Source organism: Telmatherina bonti (genome assembly GCF_933228915.1).
Source record: "Telmatherina bonti genome assembly, chromosome: 3".
Classification (NCBI taxonomy): Eukaryota; Metazoa; Chordata; class Actinopteri; order Atheriniformes; family Telmatherinidae; genus Telmatherina; species Telmatherina bonti.
The window spans coordinates 29,031,225-29,054,648 of record NC_136621.1 but is presented as its reverse complement, the minus strand read 5'-3'; the positions used below and the strand labels follow the sequence as shown (position 1 = coordinate 29,054,648).

At 39.9% G+C, this 23,424-nt stretch overlaps 1 protein-coding gene across 1 annotated transcript in view; it reads right to left on the bottom strand.

Moving 5' to 3' along the window:
• The window catches only part of inpp4b (inositol polyphosphate-4-phosphatase type II B), a gene marked incomplete at both ends in the record, with an annotated part of 159,999 nt that overhangs the window by 49,261 nt on the left and 87,314 nt on the right, over positions 1-23,424 (bottom strand). The window contains 3 exons of the mRNA XM_079238146.1: positions 3,730-3,877; positions 7,279-7,348; positions 11,552-11,663. Coding sequence (XP_079094272.1) covers positions 3,730-3,877; positions 7,279-7,348; positions 11,552-11,663 — 330 coding nt within the window. The remainder of the gene's footprint in view (positions 1-3,729; positions 3,878-7,278; positions 7,349-11,551; positions 11,664-23,424) is intronic.

The window sequence follows — 23,424 nt, the reverse complement described above, 5'->3', positions numbered from 1 at the left end:
ATCGTCTCTGATCTGAGTCCAAGAGCTATGTTTTCATGGATCACTACTGATCCGATCGAATGCCCAATAGGAATGAAAATGCGTTGTGTAAACCTGCCAGGTGGCCTGTTTAGGATCGATCTGAAAATATTTTTAGTCCGATCGAGAGGTGTGGTTTAAACCTTTTCATGATTGGATCTGTATAAAAGAAAATAACCTTGTATACACTGATTCCAATGGTTTCTGCTGTGTATGTTGTTTTTGTGTATACTTAAACCATGTGGAGGATCATTCATTCATTCATTGTACTGCTTAGTTCCATTAAGGGTCATGGGAAAGCTGGGTCCCAGCAATCATCAGGTGAGAGGCAGGATACATCCTGGACAGGTCGCCAGTCCATCACAGCATGTGAGGGTTATGTAACATTAAAAAAAAAAAAAAATGGCGACACCAAAACAGAATGGGATAGTGGAGGAAAACTGAAACTGATTATTGAGCATTTCAAGTCTCAAAGGAAAATTTCCTTCTTCAAACTATAGTACAAATAGCAGATGTCAAAAGTATTTGCATAATTTTAAATCATTTCATCCTGATTGGATCAGTTTATGTTACGTCTATATTAACATGTTAGGTGGAATCTCTGATCAGGTTGAATTCAATGGGATGGATGAAATATTTGTCCATGCAAAGGTAGCTAGTGATACATATAATCTTTTTTTGTAGATATACAAAGACCCACCAGCGTACAGGTTTAAGCATTTACAACAGTTTAACAACGGTGTTAATTGATCTGATACAAAAGCATCAACAAGCTAAAGGGATGAAAAAAACAAAAGATGACAATGGAAAACAACAGCAAATGCGACGACACAATTAAGTAATTTATTTTGACTGAACCAGGACACAGCTATGAGAGAGTGAAATAATGGACATAAATCAACACAGAACACGATAAACAGTCAATGCCAAAATGTCACACAGTGATCTTAACACACAAACCTTTTACTTGTTAATTAACGTGATAAGAAGAAGGACCTGATTTTCCCATTAATGAGACACCAGACAGCTATTAATGAATGGGGTTCAATCTGCTGTACACCCACACACCTTACAACACAATCATTATCTCTACCGGCACACACACACACACATGTATACAAAGATTCACGGCATCGCCGCTGGAAGGATGAAGGGGGAAAAAAGAATCTGCTACCTCCGTGCTCACACACTTAAGATTAGAACATGAGTTTAGACATCAAAGCGAACAAACAGAAGGAAGAAATATCCGAGATTATCTGAGAGTGGAAAAGCAAACTAAGCCACCCACCATCCGCTGCTGCACTCACAAGTTTGCAGCTCTAACTGAATCATTAAAAACCCCGAACTAGCACTACTGTGAGCTCGGCTGACAGAACGGAGGCTAAATGGAGAGGCACTGTGGAAAAAGACAACATTTAAAGAGGATTACTGGAGAGGTGCTTAAGTGATCAAGCTGGAGATACAGTACACATGCCTGTTAATAAACCAACATTGTATAGGGTCGTCATGGTTTACAGCCTGATGCTTATTTGTGAGCTGCAGACAGATAAGACGTTTCATAAATATTCAATAATTGCCTATAATTGAGTGGTTGTGACCGAAATGATCAGTTTGTGGAGCAGATCATCTTGCATTTCACCACAAAGCCATATTACAGATAGAGGACGTTTGCTGGCATGTGAACAGATTCCATCTATTTGACAGGTGAACTGATGACGAAGCTTGTCTGCTGAATCGCTCAATAATGGCGCTGTGTCTTTCTCTGTGTATGTGTTTGGAGGGGATGACTTTAGTTGTGTGGAAGTTTTAGCATGTGTCCTTGAGAGTGTTTGTGAACCTTTCACTGTATACCATGGTTACAAATTAATATGGTCTCCTACCACTGATTTCATCTGGATCCCTGATTGCATCTTTTTATACCTGCTATTTCTATTAAACAACAAACAGCATGTGTGAGGTTGTGTGAATGTGTATCCTTTAATTCTTTTTGGTGCTTTTTAGAAGAGGGTTGCCAGGGACAACAGGCCAGATGCAAAAAGATCCCTCTTCACAAATAGTAAAGCAGCCAGAGGGAAGAGGCTTTTTGAGATCTGTAGGAACGTATACTTGCCAAACATGACTTGTCTGCCATCGTCTCCTCATTCCTGCAGAAGTTTAGTTGGACTGAACTTTATTTGCTCCTATTTTCTAAATTTAGTAGGACAGGAATCCTTTTTTTGCAGGCATTTGTTTTACACCCAGGAGTTTGACCTTTGCACTTAACCAGTCTGATAGCTGTAAACAAACACAAGAAGTGATGGGAAATACAGGCCAACACATATGGTGTAGGCAGTGAACATACAGAACAGCTGGAGGTAAATCTGCCTTTGCGATTAAATGATTGCATGCCTTGCTCTGGGGTACTTCAGCCATGAAAGATAATAGAGCAAGACAGCAATGGTTATTCATCTTTGCATACCCCCCCACCCCCCCTTACTCCCTCCTTTTTTGTAGTGATTACGCTTGTTGCATTCGTCATTGTGCTGTGAATAGTGACATCATCACGGCATCTGCAACAGTTAATATAGATGCCTGAGGCCTGCTGGACTTATGCAGATCTTATTCTAAAGAACATGTCATTACTGATACACTGAAACTGCTACACTGCCAGAATAATACTGCAATACTATAAGCCATACTGGGAATGTAGTATTTATAAACATCTGTAAGTACACAGCTTGAATTTATGCATGAGCTTTACTTTTAAGCTGTTTTGAGATTAGAGCTCTTCAGAGTCCTTGTTACAGGAACAGTAATTTATTACTTTTGTAATAAATACAATAAAAGCAGCTTCATGGGTTTATATGGATTATCCAGAAGCTTCTGTGATACATATATCTGCTTTTCCCCTACATACAAATGCCACACAATTAGTGACATAACACAAAAACTGAAACATGTCTGAACGTTCCAGCAGATATTCTAAACTTAGTTTTGGCATTTGTGAGGTTGAGAATGGTAAGCATGAACTTTCCACAAAGTAGTTTATATCACTTATATCACCTGTGTACACCCTGGACAGCTCGCCAGTCCATCGCAGGGGCACACAGAGACAAACAACCACTCACACTCACTTATGGTCAATTTAGAGTGACCAATTAACCTAACATGCATGTCTTTGGATGGTGGGAGGAAGCCGGAGTACCCGGAGAGAACCCACGCATGCACAGGGAGAACATGTAAACTCCACACAGAAAGGCCTCTGATCAAACTCCTCCCCAGCCAAGGATCGAACCAGTGACCTTGCTGTAAGAGCCACAGTGCTAACCACTATTCCACCGTGCAGCCCACGGTTATTCAATCAATTAAATATATTTCTGAAGTGCTTTCATGTACAAAGCAAAGCAAAATGCTTTGAATTATAAAAACAATGCATACATATTAAAAAACTTTCGTTCACACAAAATCACACACACACACACACACACACATGCTTACATATATATATATATATATGTATATATATATATATATACATACATACACACATACATGTATATGTATATATATACACACATATGTATATATATATATATATATATATATATATATATATATATATATATATATATATATATATATATATATATATATATATATATATATATATATATATATTGTTCATGTTGGTGTTTGTATTAACCTGAGATAAACTGGCAAATATAAGCCTACCTGCTCATATCCTCCTGAATGTAGAGTGAGAGCAGCTGTTTGGGGATGCTGAATGACAAAGTGCACTCCTCCATTTGTTCCCGCACAAGCATCCACTTGCTGTCCACTGTTTGAAATCTGTACACCTTGCAAACCGGGTTCCTGAACACTGTGAACATAGAGCACATAGATGGAAAAGATTATGTTCAAGCATCCAACACAGCAGAATATAAATCATGTTCTTGTCAAAGAAAATTCACCAGGTAATTTATTGAAATTTCACTAAAGGTAAAAAAAAAAACAAAAAAAAACAACAACTCTGACAGCTGCCTGTCTCAAGGACGCCACAGAACAGGAAGAAAGTCTCAAAAGTCACATGCGGTATGAAGCACAAATTAAATTCTATAATCAATAACTGTGTCTGCCTTAGATAAGACATTTCTCATCTTCCAAGGCCTTCTACCTCCCTCTTTCTACTTCAATGTCCGCACAGCAGACCAGAATGCATACTAAAATACATAAACCTTGTGCTATTAATCTTTGCCTTATCATTTCCTTCATTTCCATTTTAATTGCTTATTTACTGTACAAGATTAAGGCAATCAATTTGATTGCCAACCCCACTATCCTTCTTTACCAGTAGAACTGATTCACATATTGCCCTGTTTTTCTCATTTTTGCAGAGAGCATCTAATAGCAGCAATTGAGAAGCTGGAAACGAGAAACAGCTCTAATGCTCTTATCTGCATGCTTGCAGGAAAGGGCAAGAAAGCTGGGAGCCTTAAACAGTGTTTTCTACTCCTTCTCCTTCAAAAGGCGGCAGTCGGAGAGAAGTCGCTCAATATGTCAGAGCTGAAGCACCCGAGGTGAAACACAGACAATCTTGCTAAGGATGGTCACACATGCATAGCAGCAGACATTTTTTTACTTTCATTTAAAAGTGGAAAACCGTATTCCTGCTTCAGCCGACGACAGATAGAACAGCTCCACGACTAATTGTGTCACACAATATGCATTTGGCCAAGAACCCCACCCCCCTTGACCATTTTCTTTTTTACATGTGTCTGTCAAAATGCCCAAACCATTCATCATGGAGCTGTTGCGTCATTTGTACTGCAGTGTTTAAGTCCAGTGGTTCTTGTAGAGCAGCTCACATGCATCTTGGGTTTTAAGATAAGATAAGATAAGATAAGACTTTATTTATCTCACAGTGGAGAAATTCACAGTTACATAGGCTCTCAAAAAACAACAAGGATGCAGTTAAATTAAAGTTTTAGTGACCATTTCAGAATGTCAGAAATATTCTAATAAGTGTGAAATATTCATTGATTTGCAGTAGCAAACAAGCATTTTTTTTTTTAAATCAAGGATGAGTATCACCACACGCTGTTCTTAAACTATTCTAGAGTTGTCTTAAATGCAAAACACAGTTACTTGGCGCAACAAAACTAAATAAAACTTGGAGTTTTGGCACTAGATACATTTGTAGAAGTACCAAAGGGAAACTCTGATTAACCAGCAAAAGAGACTTTAAGTACTTGACATTATTCTCAGTGATGAAAAGGGGGCCCTGCAGATAAAGTTCTAACATGTTCTAACATGTGATATTCTTGTAATACAGCTGAATTACTGCTCAAGTTTAAGTTTACATTTTGTCTTCCAGAATAAAATCCAAACATTATACATTTGTCAATAAGTTCAAACTGTAACTATGCCAAAGTTCAGGATTAAAAACCCCTCAGATAGCAGCTCATGTGTATTTGACTCATTCATTTGAGAAAATGTAGATTAAAATAAACCACATAAGAACTGTGGGTCTTGATTGCCTGGTCTCTCCATATTCCAGCTCTCTTACCTACAAGTGATACATTACCAGCATGCAATGCAAACTATTAGTTGACAGTGTGACATAAATTAATTTCTTGGCTGAGAAAACTGCTTCAATGACCAAAAAACAAAAAACAAAAAACAAATTGTGCTCTCAGAAAGGGAAAATTTGAATTGTTAATTTTTCTTTCTCGCATCACTTTGTGGCATTTTCACTAAAAGACAAATAGAGGCAACAACTAAAACAGTTTTATTCATACTGCTTCAAAACAGGTGTGCTGGGATGGCTGCTCATCTGAGCCAACTTGAAATTGCATCACATTTTGATTGATACATTGTTGATTGAATATGTTCCATCATAATTTGCGAGAATTAAAACTAATATGCATAAAAACAAAAAAATTATCTTCCAGACAATAACTGTAAACCAAATATTTAAATGATCATTTTTATACTCTATTGTAATTTATGCTGGAAATAATTATAATTAAGATTAAGATGAGCCCCCAAATGACCCCTGAGAAGAGTCATAATTGTATTTAAATGAGATTTGTTGTTGGCATGGGGATTAGAAAAGTGAATAGAATGACAAAATAAATAAGGAGTGTGGGACACAGAGGAAGAAAAGAAAAAAACCCACACAAATTTAATTGGAGGAGCAATGGTTGCTCACTTCCATCTCCATCAGAGAAGTGGATTAACCCCTGAACTCCCCCCTGCAGCCACACTAATCTGACCACCAATCAGACGCCTCAGCTTCCCTTTCTGACACCTCTTAAGAAAATTACTTCAAGGGATGTGCCATGCGTGGGCTTTGCTTCCTCCCCGTTCACAGCATGCTCATTTTGAAAGGTAATAAAAGTGGAAAACCAAATTGCATTACTCAGTCTGGTGGTATCTGCAGGGAGGGCATTGTTTTGACAGGCTGCAGATGTGCACCTGCAAACATGGCTGCAGTTCACTAGTTAATCACAGCAGACACTGTAAGTGACAGTGACACCATGACAACAGGCGTGGGGCTGCTGGGGAGCTCAGGGGGTGGTTGGAATCTGCATAAAAGGGAAAATGGTTTAATGGAAAATTGAAACTAGATTCCTAAGTCTCGTCTGAACAAAAGCTAAGTTTCAACACAGTAGGAGTTGTGACCTTTTCAAGTCTTTCCCATTTCTGTCTACTTCTTTCACTTATTCTCTACAGTTCTTTGCTCTCTCTGTAAGAAATCAGGATTCTGCTTTGACATAAAATTAATCTCATGCAGCTTGCGTAGCATGTTTTGCTCATCCTCAGTTAGACTATGAAGAAGCAAGTGAATTAGCCTCTTACTTTTCTTCCTGCCTAACTTAAAATACAAAGACTATTATTAAATCAGACTCGGATAAAAACGAGGACTTTAATCAAACGCTATATAGTATTTCAGAGTTGCTTTAAATCCTCTGTATGGGAAGCTGTTCAAGGACAGTTTAATGTTAATTAGATGGATAGAATCAAGACACTTTTACATAAAGCTATATCAGGATGTTAAGTACAACAATGCAGCAAATGTATTACAATAGAGCTGAAACAAATTAGAGTATTTCAAAAATTTCCTTAAAGGATTTTCTAGATACGTTCCTATATATTTTCTCCATGAAAGACAAAAAGAAAATTCTGAAATTGGACAGAGTAAAAAATATACAAGGAAACAAGCATTTCTTACAGCTAAATTATTTGGCAATGAATGATGTAATTACTGGTGTCCCATACCTGGTCCTGTCTGCTGGCTGTCCTCTCGATCCACGCAGGAATGGTGTGCAGACTCATAAGTCAAGGGACACTGCAAACAAAAGAAGCAAAACACAGATATCAACATGTGGATCCTGCAAATAGGATCAGATGGGTTTATATCATGACCATCACCTGTGACTACATCCTAATATTCACACCTCACTTGGCAAAACGTTGGATTTAGTAGCTGGCTCGCTCAGAAGCAAGGCATAAGTGGAAAAGCTGTATTCTCCATCTTTGTATAACTTCTTATAACTTTGATTCAACCTGGCAACATAAACATGCTAAAGTTAGAATATTACAACTGCAAGACTTGATATTTTCATTGCCTTTCAACTTGCATTTGGTCTGAATGACATTTCATAACACAACAGTAATTTAATGTAATTGCACTTCAGTCTAACAGCCCATTGTGGTGACAAACAGACTGAAATTACAGCTACAATGTTTACGGTGCTCATTGCAATTAATGCAGTCTGGAATCACATGGAATCGCACAGAGCAAACAGCTGCTGATGAGCTGCTCTCTTCTCAGTTCACAGCTTCAAAGTGTGTTGCACCTCTGCCTTCATTGCACTCAGTGAGGTCACAGTGGGCATCAGCTGGAGGAGAGCACTCGCCATGACTTCACTGACCTGGGGGTGGATTTATAATCTGTTATCTCCACTGTAATGTCAGTCATCATCGGCTCACTGTATTACTGTTTCCTCTTCCACTAGCAAATTTCTAATTACTGTCAGCCAGCATATAGTATTGTATGCAGCACATTAAGGATAACCTTACCTTTCTCACCTAATAAAGAAGGAATTATCCCGTTTTAATCTCTCAATTACACTCTGTTACTAGGCAACAGACACATAATTTTTAATGTGGTTATTTCCTTGTTTAAGTGAACCTGCCAAGGATTGAAAATAAAGAGTATTTTTTCTCATTCATAAAACACATAAAGATACATGGAAAAAAAAAAACAACACATAAAAAGTTAAGATTAAAAAGGAAATGAATGAAGTGAACAATGAAACTACAATTTTGACTTGCAGATAATTAAATCTCTAAACACTGCTGGCTGAAAATGGACATATTTTAAACAGAACCTTGTCGAAAAACATCTTAAATTTTTTCTTGTTGGCTTTTAAAATAGTTGATCCATATCGAGTAAAATGCAGTGAATCAAACATTATTATCATTATAATGAAGTATAAATGTTGTAAAGTAAGATGAGGAAAAGTTATCTGGGGTGTAAAGCTTCATTAATGCAGTGCTAAACCTGAACCATAAAAATGTAATTACCTTACCCCACTGACCCTGGATCAATGCAAATGCACCATCAATGGATAGACTGTCCCACTCTACATTTAAAATTCATTTCACTTAAGACTTTTATGTCTTTCTTTCCAATTATTTTCAATGATTAAAGAGCATGCATCTAGCATCTTTAAATTGTGCTTCCAGTGTCTTAGCTATTGGGAAGCTCCTCTGTGCTTTCTAAAGCTTAAAATCTGAACTTTTCAGAGAACTGTGGCATTTATCTAAAATATTTCAGTCACTAACCATGTAGGCAGAAATTGCCGGCAGTAACCAAGAAGATGGACGATGAAGAATAGAGTGCAAGAGAAGATCATTTAAATGTTACTTCCAAGACTGGACTTAGGACCACTGAGGACCACTGCTAATTCTTAATTCCACAGCAAAGAAGCAACATGTGACTTCCACAGATTGTTGTACTGAAAACAACTTTTCTATTGATCAATCCAGACATAGATTAGAGTTTCAGATCAGTTGTATAATCTAAATTCTGGAAAATGTTTAAATTTAATAAGAATGAAGGAAAGTTCGATAGTACGCTGGAACATTTGTAAGATAAGTTAAGCACAGATTATTCTTAATGAAAAAATCTTGCATAATAAAGATTTTAAAGACTATTATCCATTAACAACTTGTGTTACTTGAAGTTAAAAGTTATGACAGCAGATACTTGTATATACTAAACTCTGGACATTAAAAAGCTCTGCTATGTTATGACATTTTGCTACTGAAAATTCCAATATCTTTCAGCTTGGCAATTAATCAACATAGTTTGTTTTCTTTTGATTTATTCTATAATTAATATATCACTACTGTATTATTCAGTATACTTTCTGAGACTGGTCTATTTATAAATGTGTTGCCATTTACTTTGATAACTTTTACTTTCACTTAAGAATGAAGTTTAGTCACTTCCAAATAGATGTTTTTGAGTCAGGCAAAGAAATACTCTAGTTCTGGACCTCAATTTCTAGGTCTTTTATTGTCAACACCGACTTGCATTATTGCACCCTCGTGAGACATTTTGTTGTTAATCACAATTTATTGAACCCAAGTGCTGCCAAGAAGTATTGTTCTCAAACACAGAGTAGCGGATACAAACAACATTATCTAATTTCTTGCACTTTAGCTCTTGGGTTTCTGGTAAAAAAGTAAAAAAAAACCAAAAAAACAAAGTTTTATCTCTGCAGCATATTGCTTATTTTAGTTCATATAGATAAATGTCTTATGAATGTAAAAGACGGAGTAAAACTTTTCTCTAGTGGAACACTGCATCTCATAAAACACAAAACATGCCCATGTAAAAATGATGCCTCTGCTGGGCTTTTGAAGCTGCCTCTTGATGCATTAAGTTTGGGCTTCAACATCAAAGCAATACTGACAACTAACAATCTCTCATGCTCGCTGTATGTCAGTTCTGTCCTGTCCGATGAACCATTTAACACAGCTAGACAGCTAAATCTGTCCCCTGAAAAGGTTTCCAGTGGCTGCTAGCGTCAACCACCTCTTCATCTTTGAAATCTGATCCTGAGTGAAGAAGACACAACCAACCTCTGCCCTCCCAAATGCAAAAACATGAACTCCAAAATAAACTGTGTCCATTGATCAGAACAAGCAGAAGCAACATTTGGCATTTTGAAATTTCAATAAATAATGTTGTGTATAATGAACGGCTTTAACAACGGCTGTGAAGGGAGTCCCATCATAATTGCAGGCAGAGCTCAGCGTGGGGCTGATGGCTCTTTGATGGCTATAATATGTAAGGAGATCAGATTAAAGGTGACTCGAGTCTCTTTCTTTTTCCCACTTGTGTTTTTGTAGAGTTAGTGGGATATTCATGTGCAGCAGTCACCCAAGCAATGGCAAGATGATCAAACAAGTGCCTCTCGCCCCACACTAACACACAAACAAGCGCAAGTATGCAAGCTGAAGCAGCAAGGCGTAGATACAACGTAGGTAGCTCAAACAAAAACTTCATATCGGGTGAGCCTTCCTGATGTTTGTCATATCCCTTCCCTCCTTCTTCCCCTCATCCTTCACAAAAGAAACAACACACAGAGGGGGGAAATGTGCTGTGACAACGTGTTCTCTCACACACACAGATACACACACAAGCCAACACATTCATCAAGAAGACATGGGCAGATTGTCAGTGACACTGCAGCCCAGGGAACCTCCCTGCACCAGCAACAGGGGTGGGCTAAAGTGAAAGCCAGTCAGGCGTGTACAAGCCCTTGGCCAATTATATAAGACAGTGATTCACACACATACATAGATACATACGCATGTAAATGCACACAATTACACACACAGTACAACAGCTAATCAAGAGAAGGCAAGAGCTACAAGTCTTATGCTGCCCTGCACAGCACAGTGGTGAAAGAAAATCAAACTGCTCCTCTTTGCACATGGAAGCTCAACAGTGCACATTCATCTACAAGAAATTGTTATTAGCAATGTACAGAAAATCGAGTGAAATAAAAGTACATACAACTTTGTTTCTGGTGTAGCGGCATCCCATTTGGATGACACAATCTTCAGTTTACTGTCACACTCTGCGTTTCTCTCGCTGATTGTGTGAGCCACAACTGAAGCCTGTCTAGTGGCATTGAATGAGATTAGAGCAGAGAAGGAGGGTGTTGACTTTAAGAAAGCTACATTCAAGAAATGTTGGTGTTTGTCACATAAATAAGGATTTCAAGATTGGCTGCAAGAATCCAACACAAATGTTGTTTGGCCATCAGCTTGATACATAAGAAACAGTTTTACTGTTGGCAAAACACAAGTGTACTCTAGACATGGACATTACACATACACATATCCTGTAAATCCTCATTAGAGTTCACTTAAGTCTTCTTTGAGGACATGAGCAGCGCCTGTCTAATCCCAGCATAAGCATTTGGCATCTGGTGCTCAGACACTCTGCATTGTCACCCTAATATTTTACCTTCTGTGAGGGTGTGTTGGTGGAGATATGATCTGCGTCAACCTCCTCCATCTCCCCCATCTTCAGACGACTCACCACCACAGTCCCTGCTGCACACAGACCATCAGATGACCTGAAGAAGAGACAGGAGAAGGGAAAATAAATACTTTCATTGTTCTTTAATCACTTGAACAAAAAGTGGGCACAAGTAAATGATCTTTTCCAAACCTAAGCTCACGTTCAGCTTTGAACAGGTTGTGAAATTATAAAGCTTCTTAAATTTAAAAAGCCGTATTAGGATACGGATGCTTGCACTGTGACAATTTCTTCTTCTGACAGATTTGGTGGAAGAGTATGCATGCAGAATGAAGCTGAGCCTTTGCCACTGTGAAGCTGACTGAGGTAATGGAAAGAACAATTTGTATAACTGCTCAAATGGCGGTCTAACAGCCCCCGCTATGTGCTACAGCAGAGACAAAATTGATACTAAACTCCTCCAATAAAACGGCCTCACCAATCACTTTCCCAATCATAGAGCTTTGATTAAGGAGCTGATAGAAAATCTATAGTATTGGCAGCAAGACAGATGGTTTAAAATGAAGAAAAATGGTCCCTCGACATGGCGGGAGCTAGTCTGATCACCTTAAAAGACCCATCTCTAATGCTCCCAATTCCACTCCAGCTGGAAAAAATATTGGATGTTGTGTGCCAGCCAATAGTCAGATGGGCGGCGAGGGGGGGATGACATACCACCGCCTGAGGTAGAAAATGTAAGGATGGTGATAGAAGCAGAAAGGATGCTTTCAAGGCCAATCCATCTTGGTGAGAAACATGGAAGAAATGTTTAAATACACACAAGAGAAAAGAGGAAAGGCAAGAAAGTGATGTGAGTGAACAGAGGAGAGGAGTAGTGGGTGCACAAGGAAGGAGATGGAGGGAAAAGAGTCTCTGCAGTGGGACACTGGGAGCTTCAGTTAGTGCTTAATGTCTTACAGCAGTCTCCAAGCAGAGAAAATAACATTGGCTGCTTTATAAATCTAATCATTGTCCCTTGCCAGACACCTGTCTCGGTGTTTACTCCGCTGCTCCTCTTCGTGTTTCCTCCCATTCCTCATCATGCCCACCCCATACCTCCCACCCACCTCCACCCCTTTTTGTGCAACAGAGGACTGGAGCACGAAGAGAGAAAGTCACCCTGACTTTGAACAAACGGTGTGTACTGACAGTAGCCTACGCATAATCGAGGAAATGGAGATTAACATGCATCACATTCAGTGGCAGTCCTCCCAAGGCAAACCGCGGGGGTTACAGTGGCCCTCCATTCTTTAGATTACTCTGCCACAATCCACTAATGAAACTCTCCATTCAAACAGACTGGACACTCAGAATTACTCCAGGATAATTGACATATGTCTTTGCGAGATATAAACATTAACTCAGCACCAGTTTTAATACAATATTTATATATTGATTGTGATTGAGTCTTCTACTGCACACTTAAGGGAGTTATGATTTGATTTAGCTCCATATTTACTCTGCAGGTTTGCAGTACAAACACTGCAAAAAAAGAAAAAAAGGGCAAACTTCCTGACAAAATGCTGGGTCTGCAGTGACACCCTTTTTTTTTTTTTTAAAGACAAGTTTACCTCAAAACAAAGTTAAAGTATTTGTTGAGAGTTGTAGTGAGAAGGAAGCCCAGCACACACTCTCCTTTTCTTCAATATTTTCCACCTCCTCTTCAACTGCTCTGTCTGTTTGAGCTGGCACACAGACAAATCTGCAGATTGTTCTTTGCCTCAAAGCCCATTTTTCTTTTTTTTCTAGAATCGAATTGGCCCAGGATCTCTTTCATTACAACACTTAATCAGATGGCTTTGTTCAAGTGACAGAAATAATGTGCTTAAAATCTGCTGTTAATATGGCAGAATTAAAAAAATAATTGGTTATCTGGGAAGTGCCTCACATTTAACAGTTATCCGCTTTAAAAGCATTGCTTGGTCTGCAGACATTATAGGAACATGTAATGCAATTTGTTATAAGAAATTACCAGTTTGTGCCACAAGGCTGTGATGACTGAGCTATTCACATTGAAAACATGCTATTAACATTATTTTTGGCCTCCCCTTCCATTGAAACAAAACCATAGGCAATTATAACAATGCTAAATATCCAGTGCAAATAACCATAATAACATTTCACTATGAAACATGAACTCTCTTTCTTTAAAAGAAAAAAAATGGTTTAGTACATTATTATTCAATGCAGAATTAACCTTATCATGCTGATATACTTTGAAAAAGTGTATACTATCAAAGACTATTTTGGCCATGAATGCTGGCTGCTCAGGCAGCTGTCAAATTGTGAGAAATGCTCTTAAAATAATTTTCATAACCTCTAAAAATGTACATTTACCAAGAAATCTGTCTATACTTAAAAATGTATCATTACAATTAGTTGGATCAGTGTGGTATTTAGCAGAAACCTGAGCACCAGGATGTGTGTTGTGTTTTCAGCTGTAACATAATTACTGTAATTGTTCCATTCTCTGTTTTCTAAAAGAATCTCGATACAATAGTTTCATGGGTGGCGGGTGACAGATGGTGAGGGCTACATTTTCTTTTTTTTTTTTTGCTTGTATGATGAAATGAGCAGTTGCACTCTGGTGTAACAGGCTTGCAGTGCAAGGTTTTGCCCTGTGCAGGACTTAGACACAGCCACATACTGTAATTTATTGGGGATGTGGTGTCTTTTACAATAAGAACAACCTGGCTCAAGTTGTTCTTCATTGTGCAATTAGTCTGAACAAAGTGAAGGTGGCAAATGGTTCAAAGGTCTATAGTAGTGATCCTCACTTTTAATTCAACAAGAGCCGCACTCAATATACTAAGACAAGATTAGCGTCGCCACCGCCCAAAAAAAGCGTTCCCACACTACATATCCTGCTACATTGACAAATTAGTAACTTTCAGTTTTTTAGCAAGGAATTGTAATCTTAAATGTTGCATGGAGTAATGACATTGTTATGCAACAGTATATGGTGAAAATTCAATAATGCCTCTGGAATGTGGGTGTTTCTTCTTCAATATATATACGGAGCTATCGACGGAGGAGCTCTTTGACGGAGTTCAGTGCAGCTGAAATTAGCCAAAACTGGCAACTCTGACCTGGTCAGTTCAGGCCGTTACGACAGCAACAGCCTGCAGCTCTTGTTTGTGGAGAGAACTGCACAGTTGAGAATTATTATGACTTGTTTAGATAGCATTTCCAGAAAGCCAGTGGCTGCTTCACGAGCCGCAAGTCAAAAGTCAGAGAGCCGCATGTGGCTCACGAGCCACGCAATGAGGAACACTGGTCTGTAGACTAATGAGGATGATACCTGGATACATTTTCACTCTAAGTGAAAGACAGCCTCAAGTGGATGAAGACAACTACAGAGCATTCAACTACAGAGGTACATAGGACAAAGCAAAGACACATTTTTACACTGAACTAAAATAATAAAAAAAAATTTGCATTTAAGTGCTAAGATAAGGACAATTACACTCTTCAAAACAGGTCTGAGTGTAACAGCCTGCGGGTGAGATAGCTTCGTCAAATAACTTAAAAGCAACCCTACTACTTCTGTTGTCATCAGATGTTTTTTTTTCTGTGGAAAGCTCATCCATCCAGTCATCCATCCATCCATCCATCTTCTACCGCTTATCCGGGGTCGGGTTGCGGGGGAACCAGCCTAAGCAGGGAAGCCCAGACTTCCCTCTCCCCAGCCACATTTGCCAAATTCTGCGGGAAGGATCCCAAGGCATTCCAGGCCAGCTGAGAGATATAATCCCTCCAGCATGTCCTGGGTCTCCTCCCTGACGGACGTGCCCAGAACACCTTACCAGGGAGGCGTCCAGGAGTCATCCTGACCAGATGCCTGAGACACCTCAACTGGCTCCTCTCGATGCGGAGGAGCAGCAGCTCTACTCTGAGCCCCTCCCAGATGACTGAGCTTCTCACCCTATCTCTTAAGGGAGAGTCCAGCCACCCTGCGGAGGAAAGCTCACTTCAGCCGCCTGTATGCAAGATCTCGTTTTTTCAATCATGACCCACAGCATATGACCATAGATGAGGGTTGGAACAGAGATCAACATAAGACCATGGTCTCAGATTTGGAGGTGCTGATTCTCATCCCAGCTGCTTCACACTCGGCTGCAAATCGCTCAAGCGAGAGCTGGAGATCATGGCCAGATTAAGCCAACAGGACCACGTCATCTGCAAAAACCAGAGACCCAATCCTGAAGCCACCAAACCGGATCCCCACAACACATCGGCTGCGCCTAGAAATTCTGTCCATATAAGTTATGAACAGAATCTGTGATAAATGGCCGCTTTGGCGGAGTTCAACCCTTACTGGAAATGAATCTGACTTAATGCGAACCAAGCTCTGACGCCTGTCGTACAGGGACTGGACAGCTTGTATAAGGGAGGCTGGTATCCCATTCTCCCGGAGTACTCCTCACAGGAGTCCCTGGGGTACACGGTCAAATGCCTTCTCCATGTCCACAAAGGACATGTAGACCTGTTGGGCAAACTCCAATGTCCTCCTCAATGACCCCATACTCTATACCCAGAGGGTCTATATCACAGGTGTCAAACTCCAGTCCTCGAGGGCCGGTATCCTGAAGATTTTTGTTGTCTCCATGCTCCAACACATCTGACCAAAACTTAAAAACAGGTTGACAAGAAGCTGCTGGATGCATTTGATTGGAATCAGCTGTGCTGGTGGAGAGAAACAACAAAAACCTTCCGGATACCGGCCCTCGAGGACTGGAGTTTGACACCCCTGGTCTATACCCAGAGGATATAGAGCTGGTCCACTGCTCTGTGACCAGAACGAAAATCACACTGCTCCTCCTCAATCTAAGATTCAACTATCCAATGAACCCTCCTCTCCAGTGCCCTTGAATAGACCTTATCGGGGTCTATTCCCCTGTAATTGGAACACGCCCTCGGGCCCCCCTTCTTAACAAGGGGGACCACCACCCCAGTCTGTCAGTCCAGAGGCACTGTCCCGGATGTGACGTTAAGGATTATCAAGGATCTAATCCACCCCCAGGACCTTGCCACCAAGGAGCTTTTTAACCACCTCAGCAACTTCAGCCCCATAGACAGCACTGCTTCCCCCTCCTGAGTCGCCGGATGGTGGACCAGAATTGCCTCGAAGCCATCCGGAAGTCATTCTCAATGGCCTCGCCGAACTCTTCCCACGCCAGAGTTTTTGCCTTGGCGATGGCCAAAGCCACATTCAGCCGCTTAGCCTGTCGGTACCTATCAGCTGCCTCCAGAGTCCCACAAGCCAAAAAGGCCCGATAGGATTCCTTCTTCAGCTTGACGGCATCCCTCACTACTGGTGTCCACTAACAAGTTCTGGAATTACCGCCATGACAGGCACCAATGACCTTACGGCCACAGCTCCGACTGGCCGCCTTGACAATAGAGGCACGGAACAAAGCCCACTCGGACTCAATGTCCCCCGCCTCACTTGGGACATGGTTGAAGCTCTGCTGGAGGTGGGAGTTGAAGCTTGCTCTGATGGGTGACTCTGCCATACATTCCCAGCAGACCCTCACAACCTGTTTGGGCCTGCCAGATCTGACTGGCTTCCTTCCCCACCACCTGAGCCAACTCACCAACAGGTGCTGATCAGTTGACAGCTCTGCCCCCCTCTTCACCTGAGTGTTCACTAATTAAAAAATTGATCATCAAACTGCATCCCAGAGAGTCCTGATGCCAGGTGTACATATGGACACTCTTATGTTCGAATATGGTGTTGGCTATGGACAATAAATGACAAGCACAGAAGTCCAATAACAAAACACCATTTGGGTTCAGAGGGGGGAGCCTACCTTCTAATCAATCCACTCCAAGTCTCACTGTCATTGCCCACGTGAGCATTGAAGTCCCCCAGCAGAACAATGGAGTCCCCAGAAGGAGCCCCCTCTAACACTCCTTCCAAGGACTCCAGAAACGGGGGGTATTCTGAACTGCTGTTCGGTGCATAAGCACAGACAACAATCAGGTCCCGTCCCCCACCCGAAGGTTGAGGGAAACTACCCTTTTGTCCACTGGGGTAAACCCAAACGTACATGCACCAAGCCAGGTGCCTGACTGGGCACCACGGGCAAAGGCCAGGCCACCAGACGCTCGCTCTCGTGCCCCACATTCGGCCTGACTCCAGAGGGTGCCCCAGTGACCCGTGTCCGGGCAAGGGAACATTTCCGCCCATGGTCGCTGTCATCATGGGGGTCTCTGAGCCGCGCATAGTCTGGTCCCTCCCCCTAGACACCTGTTTGCCATGGGTGGCCCTACCAGGGGCCAAAAGCCCCCCGACAACATAGCTGCTAGGATCTTCAAGACACACAAACCCCTCCACCATGATAAGGTGGCGGCTAAGTGTGGCTTTCATGTCTGTGGAAAGCCACTCTTAGGAATGCCACACCACTGGCTACTCCCCTTGCTACTGCTGCAACTACAAGGGACTAAAAATATCCATAAAGAAATGGAGAAAAACTTTACTGCTTTCTCTGCAGAATTTGTCAAATGAAAACTGCACCTGTCAGGACACAAGAGGTGTATGCTGTCGGTGGGACTGGGGAGTGGTCCGTGAAAATAAATAACCAGGATTCCATACAGGCAGAAGGAGTACAACCAATAGCTTTGAAGTGTAGCAGCAGAAGTGTAGATGGGATTCTTGACCTATATAAAGCTGGATGGGAGCACTAAAAATAGCTCTGGCTAGTTTTCACCGACGACAGATGTTAGGACACAGGGCAGTACAAATGGAGAAAAAAGCTGATTCTGAAGTTCAGAGGGGATGAATGACACTATCATGTGACTCATCTGTAATGGGACATTTTTACAACTTGAGACCCTAATCAATAGGATTACTCTGCAGGCATTGTTCAAAGAGCTGGTCAGTATCACTAGGAGATATTACACTCAGATTCTGACTTGTTGGGGCCGCTTGAAGTGTATTCTGAAAGAAAAAAACTGCCCCGGTTTTCACTTGATGAAAAAGACTTCCAAAAAGGAGATTAATTTCAAATGAATGCAACACAGAGCACACATTCAGTCACTCAGAAATGAAATACGTTTTAGTAGCATGGTCAATACTGTTTCATGTCTGCAAGGTCTGCATCTGATTTTCAATCAAAACAAGCTGATGTAACTGGAATACACTTGGGCGTGATAATCATGCAAATGAAAGCAAGAAAAAAAAATGTTTTCCTTTGGAAATACATCTGTAGTAAGTGGAATAGGAGCTACAGTCAGCACAGAATGCCCACTTACACACAAACACTTTTAGTTTTAATGCATCTTATTTGCTACAGCTCCATTGCTCTTTGAGTCTTTTCCATGCAAACACACACACACTTATGTATCCTTGCATGATGAGATCTAATGTTCACGCAACATTTACCATTATGTTAGCACTGAAACACTTTCAGAAACTGTCTAGGATAAGCTGTTCACAGAAGAAGCAAAGTGGAAAACATATTTGGAATGGATGTCTTTTCATCAGCCAATTACATTGATCCAGTCCGAGGCTCGAGAGCAGAATATACAGCTGATGATCGTGGAGGGACGAAGTCCACACTGCACATTTCACAGTTCTTTCAGTAAGTCAGATGGGAAAGACTTAATGAGGAAGAAAAGGGAACCCAGAGGAAACACTTTGTGAGAAGATAGCCACTACCATTATGTCTTTTTACAGCAATTAGAACAATATTTTGTGTTGTACTGCAAAAAAAAAGCAGCTTATATTTTGGTTTTGAGACTGTTAAAGCAGACTATGGTGATATTTTCCCATAGATTGCAGTTGTAAGGAGTAATTTTTGTGTCAAACTGTTAGCATATTTATAGAAGTGAAAGAAAAAGTGAATAAAAGAGCCAAGGGAAGCCACTTAGCAATAATGCTTTATTATAACGTACTCCCCGTAAGTATTTTAAGTACTCCCAGAACATCTGTCAGTGTTAGTATAACTACAGTTATGACTTTAATTAGTATTTATTAGTTAAGATTCTGTGTGCAGACCACAACATAGGCTGGATTCTGTTGTAGTATTCAGGAGTTCAATATTTTTTCTTTATAACAGTAGGTTGTTTGGCACAGGTAGCCCTGCACTTGTCCAACACACACACACACACACACACACACACACACACACACACACACACACACACACACACACACACACACCAACAGACTGACAGTGAGCCCAGTGTTACGAGTCAGCACAAACTGAACACAAGCCATAATGGTATTGCTGGCTGTTAGCACCACGATGATCCCTTAAATTAAAGGATACACTCATATTCTGTCCAGGTCCATGGCAGGTCTATGCCAATATTTACAATGAAAAAGTTATCAGTGGCTAAATTCCTGTGTAAAATACACAAAGGAAAACAAACAAACAAAAAAACCTCAACATATTTGGATGTACATGATCTAGAGCAGGGTGGTATCCTTGACCCCTGAGTAAATGAAAACCTATTCTGAGCTGAAAACGGGACTCCCGCATTACTTATTACCTTTTTAGATTGAAATTTCCTCTTTGTACTTTCACAGTTCTTGCTAAGCTGCAGCTGAAGGAGGATAATAACACATGAGAAGAATTTTCGACAAAGAATGCATTTTTGCAGAATAGGGACTTTAGATTTTATTTACATCATTTGCACTAAAATTGTCTCTTGAAGAGACTTTGAAGCAGCTAAAAACTTTTTTCAGTGGACAAATAAGGATTTAAGTAATGTTTTCAAATTATAAATTGAACTGATATTTTATACATGATTAAATTTGATTTGATAAAAGAATAACGGGAACATACAAAAACATACATCCTGCATCCACGACGAGGTGTGGGCTGTCAACATTTAATGATAAAAGTACTTATTACTAAAGTACACCCAAATCAAAATCTATTTTGAATTTGAGCACTGATCATCTATCAAGACTTGAGAAATCAAAAAACGAATGTGTTCACATTCTTTCCGTTCTGCTGTATGCATACATTTCTCAGGATAAAGATAGCTGGCATACATTCAGTGAAAAGCTAAGTGCAGATCAATGACAATTAGATGAGCGTGGGTGGAGGAGACTGTTGAGCGTGAGAGGGCAGGTGAAGCAGCGACACTGAGTGTACTGCATGTTCAGATGATGACCTTCATCACCACTCACTTAATAAACACCACATGATAAACTCCTGTGTGATGGGGGGGGTCAAACTGAGCTAACACCCTGAATTTTAAACCCAAATTAAGCCATGAAAACCTACTTAGTCCTTTAATTTTCAGTTTTACTGAAAAAAATTTCAGTAACACTGTGGACATGGATGTTTCCATGACTGTGGAGTATGATGTTTCAGAAACAAACAAGACTATCACTATAACGTATAACAATAAAGAGCGACTCAACAATCGACTTTAGTCTCACAAATTCTTTGGCCTTAAATTTCTAAAGAAACACACACCAAGTAGAAGATTATCAGTGACGCTACAGTTTTTTAACTGGTGCCTTTGGCCCAATACAAATCATCTTCTAAGTAAAATCCTATTATTGGTTTTAACAAGTTTCTAATAGTGGCATTTGGTCAATTAAAAATTACAATGAGGAGTGAAAATATGCAGAAAACTACACATGCACACACGCACACACGCACACACACACACACACATCTCTTAATTGAAAATGTGTCATTTTTCTCTATACTTGTCATAGTTTCGTCAGCTGCACTTTGCTGCTCTCATCTTGGGTTTAACATTTTCCTTGCATCTTTTGTTCGTTGCTGCCTTGGCCTTCTGCTTCTGCAGATGTTTGGATTGAATTTCCTTTCATTTTCTGATCGCATTTAGTTTCCTTTTGTGAGGTTCATAGCTTTAGTTTTGCTCTGTCTTTGTTCACCTTAACCTCTCTGGCTTCACCTGTATCCTTTTGCTTAGTTTGAAAAATTATATTGTCTATAAACTGAATAATATTATCGTGTCTTTCTCTTCTCTTTGGTCTTTATTTTGTTTCTGTTTTGTAATCCTTGGTAAATCTAACATCCTGAATGTCACTGTGCTTTACTCATGGCACCCTTGTTTTGTTATTTCTTCCATTTTCTCTGCTAGTCAGTCCCTGGGCTGTTTCAGTTGGAGTTTATCTGGGTTGTAATTAGTGGACCCTGAGATGGTCTCTGTTTGTTTTACATTTAATTGAATGCATTTCTTGTCTTACCTGCTTTTCCTTGATCTTATTCTCACATATAACAATTTGATTAAAACCAACATGAGACGCAAATATGTTTGGGGTCTCTAAATGAGGGACTCTCGACTGAGCACAACTATACTCCCAGTTTGTTTTATGACCTTGGATGAGTCCATCAGTGCCTTGCTAACAAGGCCATTGTTTGTTTTTCACTCGTTTGAGCTATTTGGCAGCCATAAAATGTCCTGAACTTTTCAGCTGGGTAATGTTAGGTTCTGGCTCTGTAAAGCTCTGATCAAGAGCTGTTGCTGGAAATTTTTCTTCTGTGTTACTTATATGTTCTTCTGGGAAGTTGATATGATCAGCTTGCAGTCACATGGCTTAAATCCTAATGTATGTCTGTTCTTATCTGTAATAAGGCGACGCCGGTAAAACTGCCTGCAGAGCCTAAGCTTCAGTTTGGTTCTGTAAACTTGTCATAAATGTTAAATGTCTGTATGTCAAATCTTGGATGAGCTGGCTTGAACCTTGAATTTCCCTTTGGGGATGAATGAAATATTTTTGATTTGATTTGATTAAATTATACATACATACACACACACATACACACACACACACACACACACACACACACACACACACACACACACACACACACACACACACACACAAATACATTATATATATCATTTAAATACCCTTATAATTTGTTTTCCAAGTGTTTCACTTTACCAAAGCAGTCAGGTCTTTCGCCAGTGTCAAGAGCCTCTATTGTGGACTTTTTATCCATCAACAATCTGGTTCTCATTGCAACATCTGATTCTGTTGACTTATTAAAATCCACTCAGCCATTCTTGATTTTAATGCAAAAAGAAATGGCTGGTCCATTTCTGTCCAAATGCCATGCAGGATCATCTAACAACCATTGAACATGCTATGAATTGTCTTCTTATTGGGCAAAATAACAGGTTGTATTTTATATGTGACTAGTTTCCTGGAGTTACTGCAAATGAAAGCTTTAGCTCTCTGGCTGTTGAAATGTGGCTTTATAATTAGTGCAAAGATGACACTGATCTTCTCATCTGATTCTCTGATGCAAGTGAGAAAAGTTTCCTAAATGTCACTGTACTTTTTTTTAACTTTGTAAATTTTCCTAGACACATCTTTTAAGAAAGCTTGTGTATTCATCACATGTAGGTTGGCACTGCTCAGACACAATATAACAATTAGGACACCAAAATAACACATTTTTATGAAGGGAAAAATATGTTTAAACAGCAAAAGAGGCTTAGTAAAGCTGAATAAACACTCCAAATCATTTTATGTTTAAAAAATTTTTTTTCGTTATGTTAGTTATTTATTTGAGATTCATTTGAGCTGTTTATGCTTCTGATATCCTTAGTTTTCACACAAAAACAAGTAGTATGAGTCCACTGTTGGTATGTGACACCACAAGTCCACATTCTACTTAATTGGTACAACAACAAACACTGGCTGGAGCCCATTAAAGACAAAAAGCCAAGCAAAACATGTTGAAGGAGAGTGTAGCAGCTTGTGGTAAAGTCGATACAAATAAGGCACAACATTATGTGAAGTAAAATACAAAATAATGATTTTAATACTAATCTAAACTTACAGTGTATGTGCAATTTTTTTAATACACTAA